The sequence below is a fragment of the Anomaloglossus baeobatrachus genome, chromosome 8 (assembly GCF_048569485.1).
Source record: "Anomaloglossus baeobatrachus isolate aAnoBae1 chromosome 8, aAnoBae1.hap1, whole genome shotgun sequence".
Lineage (NCBI taxonomy): Eukaryota > Metazoa > Chordata > Amphibia > Anura > Aromobatidae > Anomaloglossus > Anomaloglossus baeobatrachus.
In genome coordinates, this window is record NC_134360.1 from 260,489,119 (window position 1) to 260,508,369 (window position 19,251).

At 47.1% G+C, this 19,251-nt stretch overlaps 1 protein-coding gene across 7 annotated transcripts in view; it reads left to right on the forward strand.

Annotated features, from left to right (window-relative positions):
• The window catches only part of NPL (N-acetylneuraminate pyruvate lyase), a 46,564-nt gene that overhangs the window by 25,806 nt on the left and 1,507 nt on the right, over positions 1–19,251 (forward strand). For all 7 annotated transcript variants that reach the window (XM_075321236.1, XM_075321232.1, XM_075321235.1 and 4 more), the window contains 5 exons: positions 860–952; positions 2,487–2,629; positions 2,872–2,918; positions 3,752–3,836; positions 14,736–14,775. In XM_075321236.1, the coding sequence (XP_075177351.1) occupies positions 860–952; positions 2,487–2,629; positions 2,872–2,918; positions 3,752–3,836; positions 14,736–14,775 (408 nt within the window). The remainder of the gene's footprint in view (positions 1–859; positions 953–2,486; positions 2,630–2,871; positions 2,919–3,751; positions 3,837–14,735; positions 14,776–19,251) is intronic.

A 19,251-nucleotide genomic window follows, 5' to 3' on the forward strand; every position in this document is an offset into this window, starting at 1 on the left:
TCGCCCCCTGTCCGTGCTGTGCAGGCTTGGCGCAGCTCCAGTGTAGGCGTATGGCCAATATTACAAGTTCATAGGGTACAAGCTCCTCGCCCCCTGTCCGTGCTGTGCAGGCTTGGCGCAGCTCCAGTGTAGGCGTATGGCCAATATCACAAGTTCACAGGGTACAGGTGTCTCCCCTGTCCGTGCTGTGCAGGCTTAGCACAGCTCCAGTGTAGGCGTATGGCCAATATTACAAGTTCACCGGGTACAAGCTCCTCGCCCCTGTCCGTGCTGTGCATGCTTAGCACAGCTCCAGTGTAGGCGTATGGCCAATATTACAAGTTCACAGGGTACAAGCTCCTCTCCCCTGTCCGTGCTGTGCATGCTTAGCACAGCTCCAGTGTAGGCGTATGGCCAATATTACAAGTTCACAGGGTACAAGCTCCTCGCCCCTGTCCGTGCTGTGCATGCTTAGCACAGCTCCAGTGTAGGTGTATGGCCAATATTACAAGTTCATAGGGTACAAGCTCCTCGCCCCTGTCCGTGCTGTGCATGCTTAGCACAGCTCCAGTGTAGGTGTATGGCGGCTGCTGCAGGTCTTAGTGGGTAACGTCCCCCAGAATAGCAGAGCGTGACATGGTGGAGAGGATCTGCCGCCTCCAGAGGGTCGGGAAGATGAAGTAAGCGGCTTCATGTATTTTTTCCAGGACTTTCCAATATTAATGTGGCTTTGTAAGTCTGAGCCGAGACTGTGTCCAAACCGGAAAACTATCCCATAAATGTAACTTCTTGTTTGTATGTTTGCACCTCTTCTTGCTGATTGTTTCCTGCTGTAATCTGTGGACCCCCTCGAGCCTCTCATGACCCTTGTGTCCCTCAGATGCCCTGGTTATGTACATGAAGGCGGTGGCGTCTGCGGCTCCGAGTCTTCCGTTCTACTATTACCACATTCCCAGCCTCACGGGTGTGACGTGTGAGTATACATCCCCGGGGATTGTTGGGTAGAAGGTGTCCATGTTGTCAAACATTTCTTAAAGATCTCATGTATGAAAAATGAAGCCGCTTTACAAAAACAATTATTTAACCCCTTCCCTCCTTTGAGCTTTATTCTTTCCTCCTTTTCTTCCAAGAGTCAGAACAATTTTATTTTTCTGTCTACGAAAAGCAGTTGTCCAACAAACGCCAACATTTTTCTAACTTAATCTGTGCTGTATTGTTATCTAAAACACCCCTTCATTATATTTTTTTTTTTTTTTGTTTCTGACTTTTTTGTTCCTTTTGAATTATCACTTTATTTACCTGCAGCTCAAGCAAACTTGACTTTCCTTTCCCTGGTTGCCTAAACTCAGTCAGATCTGGCACCGCCCGCCTCACTGTCCAGCCCCGCCCTCCGCACAGTCATTGGCTGTCAGTAGTCTGCCCGGCACTGACCTCTATCAGAGGACAATATGGGTACATTACTACAGAGGACAATACAGGCAATAATGTGCCCACCTTGTCCCCGTCATATAGTAATGCCCCAGTAGAAAGAAGAAATGGCACTTCCTTGTAGGGATATCAAGAGAAATAGGGGTGCTCTTCAGGTTCCAAAGCCGAACTATAGAATTAAACAAGGCACTCCCCAACTTAAAAGTGATGCAAGTTTATTTAATGTGTATGAAAAAAAAAAAATGTTTTCGGTCCACAACGGACCTTCCTCAGGTGCACATTAGTGGAGTGGACTGGAGACATAGGATGGCGTGAGGCGCCCCCATACAGCGGTGGATACCGCGCCTCACGCCATCCTATGTCTCCGGTCCACTCCACTAATGTGCACCTGAGGAAGGTCCGTTGTGGACTGAAAACTTTTTTTTTTCATGCACATTAAATAAACTTGCAGCACTTTTAAGTTCGGGAGTGCCTTGTTTAATTATATAGTAATGCCCCGACTCTACCGGCCCAGCAGGCAGCAGCATTTAGTTGTCTGTGATGCCGGTCAGCAAGGTCCTGCCCCTGCTGACGTGTCATCACAGGCAGCCACAAAATTCCAGCAGGAGCAGTCACGTGACCGCTCTGAGCCGGGGGTTAGAGGGGCTGACGGCAGGTAGGTGGTCGCTATCTACTTACCTGTCCCAATGTAGCCCAGTAGTGAAATGGGGGGGAAAAAAAAGCAAAATAAGCCAGATAATCCCTTTAAAGGGATTCTGTCAGGGATTTCTACCACGATTTTTGAAAAATCATGACTAAAACCAAAGCGCAATTGTATCATGTGAACATAGCCCTGGTCTGAAGCTACTCGTCTGTCTGGTTTTTTTTGGGATGACTTCAATTCTGTATGTTGCATGTTGCATGTTGCATGTTGCATGTTGTATGTTGTATGTTGACAGACGATGTGAAGCGAATGACTGCAATATGTGGCCGCGTGTTTCTCAGTAGGAGACTTTGGCTTCTCTCGAGCGTCTCTGTGCAGGTTCCACACGTGACCGCTTCATGTGTAACAGTAGAAATTGCTATTTTACCTCGCACAGTTCCGGTGAATGATCTGACCGGCAGGATGAAGGTTAACATCCCGTCCTTCCGAGGAGTGAAGTTCAGCGGCACCAACCTCATGGATTTCAGTTTGTGCATCCATGGATATAGAGACTGTGATTTTCTGTTCGGCGTGGATGAGGCGAGTGTCCCCTTATAACTCGCACTGTAAAGGCCCCGTCACACACAGATAAATCTTTGGCAGATCTGTGGTTGCAGTGAAATCATGGACATATTGTTCCATTTGTACACAGCCACAAACCTGCCACTGATTGTCCACAATTTCACTCCAACCACAGATCTGCCGCAGATTTATCTGTGTGTGACGGGGCCTTAAAACATAATGGACGTTGGGAACATTTTACATTTTGTTTTCTTTTGCAGCAACTTTTGGGAGCTTTAGTATTTGGGGCTCATGGAGCTGTTGGCAGGTAACGGCTTCATTCATACCCTTTATATTTCTAACATTTCATACATTGCAGCCATTGTAGAGCATCGGCCACACACGGCAAATTATTGCATAAAGTCTCTACCAATCGTCAGACTGGCGCTTTCAGAAATCTGTGTTTGCTGCAGAAACCCCTCATTCAGATACTGTATATACTGTATATAGAGCAGTCTGTGCTGAACGTCACGTGTCGCCAACATCCGCATCAAAGACTAAAGAGGTGGTGCACTGCAATGTATAGTGGCCACATCGATGTAAAGCCGAGGAAGGAGGCTTCTTCCATCACCTTCTGTTGCCAGCTCTGCCGGTGAGCGGCACTGTTAGTCCACTCAGTCCCCATCACGTGACCCCCGGCTGCAGCGACCTCTGATATCGGCGATGTCACATCAAGCTCCGGAATTGGAAGTTCACCCAGCAACACTGAGGCGGGACCCAAAAAATATGCTCTTGTCGACCAATCCTCAAAAGTGCACTTTGCAACTGTAACCATTTATCAAGTAGAATCAACTTTTTTTTTTTTCCCCTTTTGCGTTGGTAGAAATGTTTCAGCAGTTACAGCGTTTCAGGATTTAGATAATTAACATTTCTAAAATTACAATAACTACCAGGGTCTTCCAATCCCCACCACTGATAAATGTATTCCGGCTAAGCCATAAAGGTCTGACCGGTGACGGTCCAAAGCAGTGACCCGTGTCCAGCTGCAGAATAGAGGGTCCTGCACATGGGATTACCCCAGAAACCTCCATCTAAAAACTTAATTTTATTACATCACAATAACTGGGAATTTACCGTATTTACTTATTTTCCTCCCAACAGCACGTACAATTACTTAGGAGCAACCACCAATAAAATGCTGACGGCGTACGAGGAAGGAGACGTAGAAAAAGCCAGAAAGATCCAGGTACGCCGACCGCGAGAAAGCATCGCCAGTAACAACATTATGGAAATAGGTTCATAGTCTAAACTGGGAGAACCACAATGTCTTTAAAACTGTGTGCATGTGCGTGTATATATCTATATCTATACACACACACACACACACACACACACACACACACACACACACACACACACACACACACACTATATTACACATATACACACACACACACACACACAGACACATATATATATATAGATATATATGTGTATATGTGTATATATATATATATATATATATATATATATATATATATATATATATATATATATATATATATATATATATATATATATATATATATATATATATATATATATATATATATATATATATATATATAATATTATATATATATATATATATACATACATACATACATACATACATACATACATACATACATACATACATACATACATACATACATATATATATACATATATATATATATATATATATATATATATATATATATATATATATATATATATACATACATACATACATACATACATACATACATACATACATACATACATACATACATACATACATACATACATACATACATACATACATACATACATACATACATACATACATACATACACGTACGTGTGTGTGTATAAAAAAGTTTTTTTTAATCCTGGAAAACCCCTTTCCAAACTCTGGGGGTAAGTGTAGGACCTCCTTTTCTTTGTCGCTCCATTGGGAGACCCAGACAATTGGGTGTATAGCTTCTGCCTCCGGAGGCCACACAAAGTATTACACTTTAAAAAGTGTAACCCCTCCCCTCTGCCTATACACCCTCCCGTGCATCACGGGCTCTTCAGTTTTATGCTTTGTGTGGAAGGAGGCACACATCCACTCATGCATTCTCATATTAGTTATGTCGGTTGGAAGAAAAGTGGGCCCCCGGCATGTTCCCTTCTCACCCCACTACTTCGGCGGTGCTGTTAAGGTTGAGGTACCCATTGCGGGTACAAAGGCCGGAGCCTCATGCCGTCTCCTTCACCATCCCTTAGCGGCTCTGGGAGAAGTGGGATCCTGAGCGGTCATCCATTCACTGGGACCGTGCTCCCTCCACAGACCCTGTGGGAATCTGTCGGACAGGAGTCCATTTATCCTCAGGGACTGGGCCCTGCATCACTAAGGTACTCTGTGTCCCCATGGGGGATGTGCATGGAACGCCTTCATCCCGGACGCTGCAGCAGCTGCTTATTTGTGACGGTCGGCGGACTTCCGCGCCGACCGCGCCTGCTTGTCGGCCGCGGTCTTAAATTTAGTCCCCGGCTTCAATTGCGGCCTAGTAGCAAAACTCCCGCCCCCGGGCCTGTCTATCAGGGGTAAGGGCGGGACTGCCGACCTGACCTCGGATGTGAGGGCCGGAGCATCCTGTATGTTTCCTCCCCCCCTCACTGATCACTGTGGGGACTCCAGATTCCCGCACTTTTCTAGCGCCGCCCATGGCCCCACTCCTCCCCAGAGAGCTCCGGCAGCCATTTTTTTGGCATTCTGCCGGTGGAGGATTTCCAGGAAAGAGCTCTGCAACACTGGGAGACCTAAGGCAGGGAATCTGGAGGACACACGCTCCGCTTTTTAGCGGTCGGTAAGCCACACCGGTCACCCGGTGCTGGTCCCCTTAGGGTGCCGGAATAGATACTATATATTTATATATTTCTGTTCGGTCGGGCTGTATACCCTTTCCCATATACCCTCAGTGATCACTCTCCTAGGAGACAACAGCATGTCGTCCACAAGGAGCAAGGGTGCCAAGGCACAGGGTTATTTTGCGACCTGTACCTCTTGTGCGGCTAAGTTACCTGCGGGTTCCACCTACCCTCACTGTGAGCAATGCTCAACCCCTGTTTTGCTTGCTCAGCCGGAGCCTCGGTCACTAGTGGGCCCCTCGGCTCAGGCAGACCCCCCCTGCTCCCCCTGTCCAGGCGGCAGGGACAGAGTTTGCCGTTTTTGCTGAAAAACTCTCTGAGTCACTCTCACAATCCATGGCTCAGTCTATGGACAAATGGTCTGCCAAGCTGCTTGAAGCTTTGCAGTCCAGACCGGTCCTTACACAGGCCCCGGGCCCTGTTGGATCGTCGCCTCCAGGCCCCTCTCGGTCCGCGCCGCAGCGCGTTCCCAGGGGGGGCCCTAGGTCTCACGTGGAGGACTCCTGCCCGGACCACAGTCCCAGACCGGCTAAGCGGGCCCGCTGGGAATCTTCCCCGACTTCTTCACGCTGCTCGGGTTTCCAGCTTGAGGACTCTCTGGAGGACGAGGTGGACGTCGCAGCTCAGGGCTCTGACCCTGACGTTGCTCTCAATCTTGATACACCTGAAGGGGACGCCATAGTAAATGACCTTATCTCGTCCATCAACCAGGTGTTAGATATATCTCCCCCGCCGCCACCTGTAGAGGAGTCGACTTCTCAGCAGGAGAAACACCAGTTTCGGTTCCCCAAACGTACACTGAGTGCGTTTTTCGATCACTCTAACTTCAGAGATGCTGTCCAGAAGCCCAGAGCGGTTCCGGACAAGCGCTTTACTAAGCGCCTTACTGACACACGTTACCCCTTCCCCTCTGACGTAGTTAAGGGTTGGGCTCAATGTCCCAAGGTGGATCCCCCAGTCTCTAGATTGGCGGCTAGATCTGTGGTATCGGTTGCAGATGGCTCATCGCTAAAGGATGCCACTGACAGGCAGATAGAGCTCCTGGTGAAATCCATCTATGAAGCCACGGGCGCGTCTTTTGCCCCGGCTTTTGCAGCCGTGTGGGCACTCCAAGCTATCTCAGCTTGTCTGGCTGAGATTAATGCGGTCACACGTAATTCTGCTCCGCAGGTTGCGTCTTTGACTTCTCAGGCGTCAGCTTTTTCTTCCTACGCCATGAACGCAGTCCTGGACTCTGCTAGCCGTACAGCGGTGGCATCCGCTAACTCTGTGGCAGTCCGCAGGGCCATGTGGCTGCGCAAATGGAAGGCAGACTCGGTTTCCAAGAGGTTCTTAACCGGTTTGCCGTTTTCTGGCGACCGCTTGTTTGGCGAACGATTGGATGAGATTATTAAGGAAGGACTCCTCCTTACCCCAGTCCAAACCGAAGAGACCTCAGCAACGGAAAATACAATCGAGGTTTCGGTCCTTTCGTCCCTCCGCCAAGCCTCAATTCTCTTCGTCCAGCAGGCCGGAGAAAGGCCAGAGGAACTCCTATATGTGTCACGCCCCCAAAAACCCGCCGGAGGCAATGCCTCCAAGGCGGCCTCTTCATGACTCTCGGCATCCCCGAACCGCATCCTCGGTCGGTGGCAGGCTCTCCCGCTTTTGCGACGCCTGGTGGCCACGTGTTCAAGACCGATGGGTGAGAGACATTCTGTCTCACGGTTACAGGATAGAGTTCAGCTCTCGTCCCCCGACTCGTTTCTTCAGAACCTCTCCGCCCCCCGAGCGAGCCGATGCACTTTTTCAGGCGGTGAACGCTCTGAAGACAGAAGGAGTTGTGATCCCTGTTCCCCCCCCAGGAACATGGTCGCGGCTTTTACTCCAACTTGTTTGTGGTGCCAAAGAAGGACGGCTCGTTCCGTCCCGTTCTGGACCTCAAACTGCTCAACAGACATGTGAGAACCAGACGGTTTCGGATGGAATCTCTCCGCTCGGTCATCGCTTCGATGTCACAAGGAGACTTCCTAGCATCGATCGACATCAAGGATGCTTATCTCCATTTGCCGATCGCATCCGAACATCAACGCTTCCTGCGTTTCGCCATCGGGGACGAACACCTTCAGTTCGTGGCATTGCCTGGCGACAGCCCCACGGGTGTTCACCAAGGTCATGGCATCTGTTGTGGCGGTCCTACACTCTCAGGGCCACTCGGTGATTCCCTACTTAGACGATCTTCTGGTCAGGGCACCCTCTCAGATGGCGTGTCAAAACAGTCTTTCCGTCGCTCTGGCGACTCTCCAGCAGTTCGGGTGGATCATCAACTTCCCAAAATCCAAGTTGACACCGACCCAATCACTGACGTACCTTGGGATGGAGTTTCATACTCAGTCAGCGGTAGTCATGCTACCGCTGGACAAACAGCTTTCGCTGCAGGCAGGGGTGCAATCTCTTCTTCGGGGTCAGTCACACCCCTTGAGGCGCCTCATGCACTTCCTGGGGAAGATGGTGGCAGCGATGGAGGCAGTGCCCTTTGCGCAATTCCATCTGCGGCCACTCCAGTGGGACATTCTCCGCAAATGGGACAGGAGGTCGACTTCCCTCGACAGGAACGTCTCTTTCCCTTGCAACAAAGACGTCACTTCAGTGGTGGCTCCTTCCCAACTCTCTGTCGCAGGGAAAATCCTTTCTACCCCCAACCTGGGCTGTGGTCACCACGGACGCGAGCCTGTCAGGGTGGGGGGCGGTTTTTCTCCACCACAGGGCTCAGGGAACCTGGACTCCGATAGTCATCCCTTCAGATCAATATTCTGGAGATAAGGGCAGTGTATCAAGCCCTATTGGCCTTTCATCGGTGGCTGGAGGGCAGGCAGATCCGGATCCAGTCGGACAACGCCACTGCCGTCGCATACATCAACCACCAAGGCGGCACTCGCAGTCGTCAAGCCTTCCAGGAAGTCCGACGGATTCTGCAGTGGGTGGAAGCCACAGCTTCCACCATCTCCGCAGTTCACATCCCGGGCGTAGAAAACTGGGAAGCAGATTTTCTCAGTCGTCAGGGCATGGACGCGGGGGAATGGTCTTTTCACCCAGACGTGTTTCGAGAGATCTGTCACTGCTGGGGAACGCCGGACGTCGATCTCATGGCGTCACGGCACAACAACAAAGTCCCGGCATTCATGGCCCGGTCTCAAGATCACAGAGCTCTGGCGGCGGACGCATTAGTTCAGGATTGGTCGCAGTTTCGACTGCCTTATGTATTTCCTCCTCTGGCGATGCTGCCCAGAGTGCTGCGCAAAATCAGGTCCGACTGTCGTCGCGCCATTCTCGTCGCCCCAGATTGGCCGAGGCGGTCATGGTACCCGGATCTGTGGCATCTCACGGTGGGTCAACCGTGGGCGCTCCCAGACCGCCCAGACTTGCTGTCACAAGGGCCGTTTTTCCATCTGAATTCTGTGGCCCTCAACCTGACTGTGTGGCCATTGAGTCCTGGCTCCTAGCGTCCTCAGGGTTATCTCATGTCATTGCCACCATGAGACAGGCCAGGAAACCAACGTCCGCCAAGATCTATCACAGGTCTTGGAGGATCTTCTTATCCTGGTGCTCTGATAATGGTTTTACTCCCTGGCCTTTTGCCTTACCCACTTTTCTTTCATTCCTTCAATCCGGAATGGACAAGGGGTTGTCTCTCGGCTCTCTCAAGGGAGAAGTATCGGCGCTATCCGTATTTTTTCAAAAGCGTCTAGCCAGGCTTCCGCAGGTCCGCACGTTCCTGCAGGGAGTTTGCCACATAGTCCCACCTTACAAGCGTCCGCTGGAACCCTGGGACCTTAACAGGGTGCTAACTGCTCTTCAGAAACCACCTTTCGAGCCGCTGCGGGATGTCTCTTTATCACGTCTTTCGCAGAAGGTGGCATTTCTAGTGGCAGTTACATCGCTCCGTAGAGTGTCGGAGCTGGCAGCGCTGTCATGCAAAGCCCCCTTCCTGGTTTTTCACCAGGATAAGGTGGTTCTGCGTCCTGTTCCGGAATTTCTCCCTAAGGTGGTATCTCCTTTTCATCTCAATCAGAATATCTCCTTACCTTCATTTTGCCCTAATCCAATTCACCATTGTGAAAAGGATTTGCACTCTTTGGATCTAGTGAGAGCACTCCGGCTCTACGTGTCTCGCACGGCGCCCCTGCGTCGTTCAGATGCGCTCCTTGTCCTTGTCGCTGGCCAGCGTAAGGGTTCGCAGGCTTCCAAGTCAACCTTGGCTCGGTGGATCAAGGAACAGATTCTCGAAGCCTACCGTTCTTCTGGGCTTCCGCTTCCTTTGGGGCTGAAAGCCCATTCTACCAGAGCCGTGGGTGCATCCTGGGCATTGCGGCACCAGGCTACGGCTCAGCAGGTGTGTCAGGCAGCTACGTGGTCTAGTCTGCACACTTTCACGAAACACTATCAGGTGCATACCTATGCTTCGGCAGACGCCAGTCTAGGTAGGCGAGTCCTTCAGGCGGCGGTTGCCCACCTGTAAGAGGGGGCCGTTTCGGCTCTTTTTATCGAGGTATTCTTTTACCCACCCAGGGACTGCTTTTGGACGTCCCAATTGTCTGGGTCTCCCAATGGAGCGACAAAGAAGAAGGGAATTTTGTTTACTTACCGTAAATTCCTTTTCTTCTAGCTCCTATTGGGAGACCCAGCACCCGCCCCTGTTCCCTTCGGGCTGTTGTTCTTTTGTGTACACATGTTGTTCATGTTCAATTGTTCTTTGGTTCATGGTCTTCAGTTCTCCGAACATCCTTCGGATTGAATTTACCCTAGACCAATTTATAAGTTTCCTCCTTCCTGCTTTTGCACCAAAACTGAAGAGCCCGTGATGCACGGGAGGGTGTATAGGCAGAGGGGAGGGGTTACACTTTTTAAAGTGTAATACTTTGTGTGGCCTCCGGAGGCAGAAGCTATACACCCAATTGTCTGGGTCTCCCAATAGGAGCTAGAAGAAAAGGAATTTATGGTAAGTAACCAGGAAATAAAAGAAGGGAATTTTGTTTATGTAAGGCTGGTGTCAGAAGCGTAATACCGGCAACCAGTCCAAAGCGGAAGATAGAAGGGACAGCATCTCATAGGGGCATAGTCATCAATATAATCTTTTATTTTTACATAGTGCCAACATCAGCATCACTGTCCCCATTGGGGCTCACAATCTACAATCCCTATCTACAGTATATGTCTTTTGGAGTGTGGGAGTAAACCCACGCAAACATGGGGAGAACATACAAACTCCTTGCAGATGTTGTCCTTGGTGGGATTTGACCCCAGCGCTGCAAGATTGCAGTGCTAACCACTGAGCCACTGTACAGTGCTAACCACTGAGCCACCTTGCCACCCATCCTAATTCTTCAAAGTGGACAGTCATAAAGTGCGCAAAATTTATCATGTTGGTTTGTTTTCTGATAAAGCAGTCTATACTAAAGATTGTTTTGCTGGATGGGTGGGCGTTTAATAGCGTGTTATCCCAGGCTGAACGCACGAACAACCCTCGCTGCACGATCTGCACATAGGCTGCACACTAGTATTCCTGGTAATCTTGCAGTGTAAATGGACCCTATTTTTGTATCTTTCTGGCTCAAATTTTTGTATTTTTTTGGGTGCTCTGTTACATTAGTAGGTCGTGCCCCTTCCTGTAATCAATGATCCATTCAGCAAGGCCAGAGCCTCCTTGGCAAAGTAGCTGTAAAAAGTGCCTAAAATGCATAATAAATATCATGTAGGTCATATAAAAGACAATGTTGGTGGTTTTATCGCTTTTTTTTTTTTTTTTTTTTTTATTTTCTGCAAATTGCCGAAGAATTCTGGTGCATTTAGCTTGTTTAGTCTGTCCACTGTTCTAGAGAACTAACAATTCATCAAAATAAATATTACACTTGTCAGGCACATGCTATGCGGCAGCGTGTTACCGAAGATGTTAATGGCCTTTAGAGATGTCATTGACTGAAGATGTTTGACTTTTATGGGAAAGTGTGCGCAGAGTTGTGCGGAGTGAGGTGTTGTGTATCACCTGCTGTGAATGGTGGACCTCGCTCTATTGTATATCGGTGTGCCCTTATGATGACGGTGCTGACTGCAGACGATCGCTACAGAACAAAGCAGCAGCCTACTCTTGCCAGTGAAACCTGCAAGATTTCAAGATTATTTGTTTTACTATGAAAAATATGATGTGCAATACAGGGTAATATTGTGGTACCGTGTTAGCCAGAAAAATCAATTGAAACACTATGTCCCAAGAATGACAAAAGTATATTAGGAGTGATACCTTTATAGGCCAACCAGAGAAATCATATTAGCAGCTTTCAGAGCACAGAGGCTCCTTCTTCCGGCAAATTACAAATGAATTACTGAGACCAAACACAACATTTAAATGAATGTTACAACAGGACATGGGAAAGATGAGGCCTCCTAAAAGATAAGCCAAGGAAAGCAAATTAAGTTTTTTTCTTAGAAATGCAGATGAGTTGGAGGTGTCTGTTCAGATCACTTCTGAGGTTCTTCTGTTGGAGGTGTCTGTTCAGATCACTTCTGAGGTTCTTCTGTTGGAGGTGTCTGTTCAGATCACTTCTGAGGTTCTTCTGTTGGAGGTGTCTGTTCAGATCACTTCTGAGGTTCTTCTGTTGGAGGTGTCTGTTCAGATCACTTCTGAGGTTCTTCTGTTGGAGGTGTCTGTTCAGATCACTTCTGAGGTTCTTCTGTTGGAGGTGTCTGTTCAGATCACTTCTGAGGTTCTTCTGTTGGAGGTGTCTGTTCAGATCACTTCTGAGGTTCTTCTGTTGGAGGTGTCTGTTCAGATCACTTCTGAGGTTCTTCTGTTGGAGGTGTCTGTTCAGATCACTTCTGAGGTTCTTCTGTTGGAGGTGTCTGTTCAGATCACTTCTGAGGTTCTTCTGTTGGAGGTGTCTGTTCAGATCACTTCTGAGGTTCTTCTGTTGGAGGTGTCTGTTCAGATCACTTCTGAGGTTCTTCTGTTGGAGGTGTCTGTTCAGATCACTTCTGAGGTTCTTCTGTTGGAGGTGTCTGTTCAGATCACTTCTGAGGTTCTTCTGTTGGAGGTGTCTGTTCAGATCACTTCTGAGGTTCTTCTGTTGGAGGTGTCTGTTCAGATCACTTCTGAGGTTCTTCTGTTGGAGGTGTCTGTTCAGATCACTTCTGAGGTTCTTCTGTTGGAGGTGTCTGTTCAGATCACTTCTGAGGTTCTTCTGTTGGAGGTGTCTGTTCAGATCACTTCTGAGGTTCTTCTGTTGGAGGTGTCTGTTCAGATCACTTCTGAGGTTCTTCTGTTGGAGGTGTGAAGTGTGTCCATGTAGTGAGTCATAAAACCAGGTGTTAAACTGAGTCCTTTTGTTAAGGATCCAAACAACCTAATCAGTTTAAATTCCCAAATTTTTCTCTCTCTCATCTTTAAAATGACCTTTCAGTATTAGTACTTTTAAATCTGTCATGCTGTGTCCCGGTCTGGAGAAATGTTTTCCCACAGGCGTGTCCAGTTCATTTTTATTGTGTGCCTATGGAGATTCATCCTGGTTTGTAGCTTTTGTTTAGTTTCCCCAATATATATTCCTCCAGGGCACTTTGTGCACTGTATCATGTATACCACATTGGAGGATGTACATGAAAAGAGGTCCATGATCTTGTAGTCCTGATTTGTGTTGGCGATGTGGACCGTATTTGTTGGTAAAATGTGGGTACAGGTCTTGCATTTCTTACCATTACAGGGGAATGTGCCGTCTCTGATGGTGATGAGAGGACACTTCTAACAAGGAGATTCCTTAAGTTAGGGGCTGTTTGTAGGAGAGAAGTGGTAATTCTGGGAATATTACTTTCAGTCTGTGGACCCTGTGGAATATGGGTTGAAGATCAGCACCAATTTTCCTTAGGATGCTCATGTGGGGATTATATGTGACCACAAGTGGTACCCTATTGTTATCTTCCCTCTGTTTGTAATCCAGGAGGCTGCTTCCTGGGATCCTTGTAGCTCTGTGGATCTGTTCATCTATTATCAGTGGATGGTTCCTTGTAGGAATGTATTTCTCAGGGATAGCAGATGTAGTTTTCTGTCCTCACTGTCTGAGCAGATCCGGATGGACCTCAGAGCCTGACTGTAGATGATGGATTTTTTTTGTGTCTTGGATGAAAGCTGTTTAAAAGTACTAATACTGAAAGGTCATTTTAAAGATGAGAGAGAGAAAAATTTGGGAATTTAAACTGATTAGGTTGTTTGGATCCTTAACAAAAGGACTCAATTTAACACCTGGTTTTATGACTCACTACATGGACACACTTCACACCTCCAACAGAAGAACCTCAGAAGTGATCTGAACAGACACCTCCAACAGAAGAACCTCAGAAGTGATCTGAACAGACACCTCCAACTCATCTGCATTTCTAAGAAAAAACTTTAATTTGATTTCCTTGGCTTATCTTTTAGGAGGCCTCATCTTTCCCATGTCCTGTTGTAACATTCATTTAAATGTTGTGTTTGGTCTCAGTAATTCATTTGTAATTTGCCTGAAGAAGGAGCCTCTGTGCTCTGAAAGCTGCTAATATGATTTTTCTGGTTAGCCTATAAAGGTATCACTCCTAATATACTTTTGTCATTCTTGGGACATAGAATTAGTATTTCAATTGACTATGAAAAATTAAAAATACACACACGCACACGCACACGCACACGCACACGCACACATGCACACGCACACATGCACACGCACACATGCACACGCACACGCACACATGCATACACACACATGCATACACACACATGCATACACACACATGCATACACACACATGCATACACACACATGCATACACACACATGCATACACACACATGCATACACACACATGCATACACACACATGCATACACACACATGCATACACGCATACACGCATACACGCATACACACATACACACATACACACATACACACACACACACATACACATACACACACACACACACACACACACATACACATGCATACACACATATATATATACACACACACACACCTCTCTAACTCACTATTGAGTGAACTCATCGATCTCCAGGGCTTGTTACATTAGAGGGCGATGTCATAATATTTGGTAAAATGTTTCACATTTTGTCGATTTTTACAGTTATTACTATCTCAGTAAATGTTGTACTTTCTCTCTTTCTCTATTTCAGTGCAGAATACAGGAGTTTATGGCCTTTGTGTTCGCCTTGGGTATGTGATTATACACGGTTAAAGTGTGCGTGGCGTGCACACTGTCAGGATGGAGGTGCTCTGGAGGAGATGAGAATCCCATATAGTCAATAATTGTAATCACCGAACACGCAGAAGTCGTTTGCAAAAAGTGTTCACAGTTTATTTACAGATGTGGTCCGTGCAGTAGATGGTGTCAGGAAACGAGCGACTAAATCAACGTTTCGGCCCTGCATTGGGGTCTTGTTCCCGTTGTCGCTCATCTAATCACCGCAGACGACTTCTGATTGTGCGGTGATTAGAATTTATTAAAGGGCTTGTCTAATGAAACCAATCCTCTATCCACAAGATGCATGATCTCTTACTGATCGGGGGGGTGCGTACGGGGGGCTGCTCTGAAGGGCAGACATGGGAACTTTATCCTTCATGGAGCATTTTTTTTTCCCGGTAGAAAATTGTAGCGTTGGATTAACTATCTGACCGCTGCTCCATTCATTTTCTATAGGCCTCCTGGTGCTCCCCAGCCCCATAGGGATTGCATGGAGTGGTGGTGTAGCATGTCCATTCCATGGGGGATAAACCTGCCCCATTCTACTATTCGGTCTGGATCCCAGCGGTCGGACCCCACCTCTTTAGTGATGCGTTTTATCTGCATAATTAAAAAAATGAGAAAACTGAGAGCACTTCCTAACTGACAAGTGTGAACAGGTGCAAACTGAAATACACCCTAACAAATATACAGCTGCACTCTGAAAGCTTGAAGGTATGCAAACATTGACTATAGGAGTTTGGACATGCGTTGCTGCTAAGGAAATACATTTTAAACATTGAGCCACTTGGTGCATAAAAAGGGCCACCTTTATGTAAGTCCAGCACATGAAGGTCTGTCGGGGTTGGTCACAGCCCAGGATAGAATATATACTGATATACCGGCTGTAATGGACATCACACAGGAAGGGGGAGGAATGGCTTATAGCTAGGGAAAGGGGGAAGCGGTGACCCCTGACTACAACCTGCAGCTCACCCTCCCTGCCCTCACCGGCCCTATACAGGCTCCGCACCTGTCACCGAGCTGGAATACCTGTGGCCCTAATTCACTCTAGCAACTGGGCCCTGAGTAAGGATGGAGGGTATGAGCGGTCCGAGCACGATCACTAAAGGAAGACCCAAGGGAACAATACAGTGGAAATACAACGGCTACCACCAGAGTCCTGGTAGATGGCAAAGACTAAGGCCATGTGCGCATGGGAGAAAGTAGCTGCGGATTTAGCTGCGGAAAACCCACAGATTTTTCCAGATAAATTCGCAGGTTTACACAAGTACAGACACTCCCCATGTTATCCTATGGGATTTGGGGAGTGCTGTATCAATGCTGCAGTATTTGTGGCTGCGGAAAATGCTGCGGATGTCCTGCAGCCGCACATAACTGCATGTCAATTATTCATGCGGAATTCTCTGTGAAATTCCCGCCTTTCCACTATGGAGATACAGGGCGGGAATTCCACAGGAACGTTTACCGCAATAAATTTGCAGAAATACTGCGGCAATAGATAGCTGCAGATTCTGGGGAGTTGCTGTATGAACCTGCAGAAATACCATAGTCTGCAAGAACAATCTCCCGTGGCCACATGGCCTAACACTTATTTCAGCTGTAGCAACCACGAGTCTGGAGCAACAGAAGACGACTTCTCCAGAACTCGGCAAAGAACAAATTATAACACGCACCCAAACCACCCCAGGGTGAGGTTAATAAAGGAAGTCAAAGGCTGGCAACTGAGAAGAAAGACTGACAATTCCCAGGATCCTAGAGTCCGCTGCTGCAGAAACGAGGAACTGTCAGTTAACACATGCTGCCAATCTCTGGAAGTTTCTTATACTCGCTGCCGCAGGATTGTCAACCGGCCGTATCACCTCTGTGACAGTTTTTTTTTTTTTTTTTTTTTTTCTTTTGGTTTTTGTTTTTCATTTTATATTAGTCATGCTTTCTGACTGAGCTATTTCCCCACCAGCTTAAGGCGATTTTCAATCTTCTACTGTATTAGGAGGTTCCTGCCCACTCATAAAATTTGTAATATTTTCAGCCCAATGGAGGCATTTAGGTAGGGACTCTGCAAAGAGATATGCCTTGACAATGGCTGTTGGGCTCACAGAAAACTGGCCTTTTTATGTGTTAAGTGTCTCCATTTTTTATTTTTTTTTTATCCATTTCCTTAGCAGAACTGCATGTCTAAATTTCTATATTCAAGATTTGCATGCCTTAGTGCCTCAGAGTGCAGCTGTATATCTGTTAAGGCCCTGTCACACGCAGAGATAAATCTTTGGCAGGACTGTGGTTGCAGTGAAATCATGGACATATTGTTCCATTTGTACACAGCCACAAACCTGACACTGATTGTCCACAATTTCACTGCAACCACAGATCTGCCGCAGATTTATCTCTGTGACGGGGCCTATAGAGTATACTCTCCGTATATTTCAGTCATGGCCTTCTAACAATACCTAGTAATTGTTTTACAATAAAATGGCACCAACTGCAGGAATTTTCTTTTATAGGTGTTACTTTCCTGACCGCTACTTTAAGGTTTTGTTTTTTTTTTACTTTACGATGGGGTTGTCTAATCGTCAACAATTCCTTTATGTAAAAAAACCCTAGTATTGCCACTATAGTGATTACTAATCTCCGAGGTTCAATTGCCTGCACCCCACTATCCTTATCACTGAGGGTCTCATCCACCTGCCGTAACACAGCCAGAGTATAAACACATTGAAACTGATAAGTACCGTATTTTTTGCTTTATAAGACGCACCCCCAAATTTGGTGAAGGAAAAGAATTTATTTTTTTTTTAATGTTAAATGGGGTCCATCTTATAATGCCAGTGTCCGTCTAACAAATCATATAGGGTATATGTCCCTCATAGCCCCCATCCTAAAATTAGCCCCCTCAATCTGGATATGGCCCCCTTTATATTGAATATAGCCCCCTTGTGATGGCATATGTTCCCCTGTGCTGCCTATGGCCCCCTATGGATTGCATACATTCCCTGTGCTGCCTATGGCCCCCTATGGATTGCACACGTTCCCTGTGCTGCCTATAGCCCCTATGGATTGCACACGTTCCCTGTGCTGCCTATAGCCCCTATGGATTGCACACATTCCCCTGTGTTAGATATCGCCCCCAGGCTGCTGCCCATAGTAAAATAAACCCCTCTTTCCTTACCTCCTGCAGCGCTGATCTCCCTCCGTGCTGTTCCTCCACTTCCTGGTTCTTGGTGCGGTCATGTGATCGGCACAGCAGCCTGAGATCTCTGCGTGCCTGATCACAGTGGAAGCAGGGACACGGGGAGAAACGCTGGAGGGGGTAAGTAAAGCTTTTTTTATTTTAGAATGAGCAGCAGCCCCATTTAATGTTCCTTTTTAATACCGCTCCTGCAAAAAATGCAGCAATATGACCGGCGGTTTTTCCCATTGACAGTAATGACTCATTTTTTGCATTGATTGTGACTTTAAAAAAGTGTTGTTTTTTTTTCCGCCCTATAATGAAAGACAAAAAACTGGAAACCTACCGTAAAGAATAACCTCCAGAAGAGAAGTATTGTGTCACATTAGCGGAAATGTTTCCTGCAACAGCAGCGCTACCCTTTTACTTAGGCCTCATTCACATGTACAAGAAAAAATGGCACTGGTGTCATGCGTTTTTGCATCAGTGTTCGGTCCATATATCTGTTTTTGGATCGGTGTATGGTCCATGTATCTGTATTTGGATCGGTGTATGGTCCATGTATCGGTTTTTGGAGCAGTGTACGGTCCATGTATCGGTTTTTGGATCGGTGTACGGTCCATGTATCGGTTTTTGGATCGGTGTACAGTCCATGTATCGGTTTTTGGATCGGTGTATGGTCCATGTATCTGTTTTTGGATCGGTGTATGGTCCATGTATCTGTTTTTGGATCGGTGTACGGTCCATGTATCTGTCTTTGGATCTGTGTACGGTCCATGTATCTGGTTTTTGGAGCGGTGTATGGTCCATGTATCTGTTTTTGGAGCGGTGTATGGTCCATGTATCTGTTTTTGGATCGGTGTACGGTCCATGTATCTGTCTTTGGATCTGTGTACGGTCCATGTATCGGTTTTTGGAGCGGTGTATGGTCCATGTATCTGTCTTTGGATCGGTGTACGGTCCATGTATCGGTTTTTGGAGCGGTGTATGGTCCATGTATCTGTTTTTGGAGCGGTGTATGGTCCATGTATCTGTTTTTGGATCGGTGTATGGTCCATGTATCTGTTTTTGGATCGGTGTACGGTCCATGTATCTGTCTTTGGATCTGTGTACGGTCCATGTATCGGTTTTTGGAGCGGTGTATGGTCCATGTATCTGTTTTTGGAGCGGTGTATGGTCCATGTATCTGTTTTTGGATCGGTGTATGGTCCATGTATCTGTTTTTGGATCGGTGTATGGTCCATGTATCGGTTTTGGATTGGTGTACAGTCCATGTATT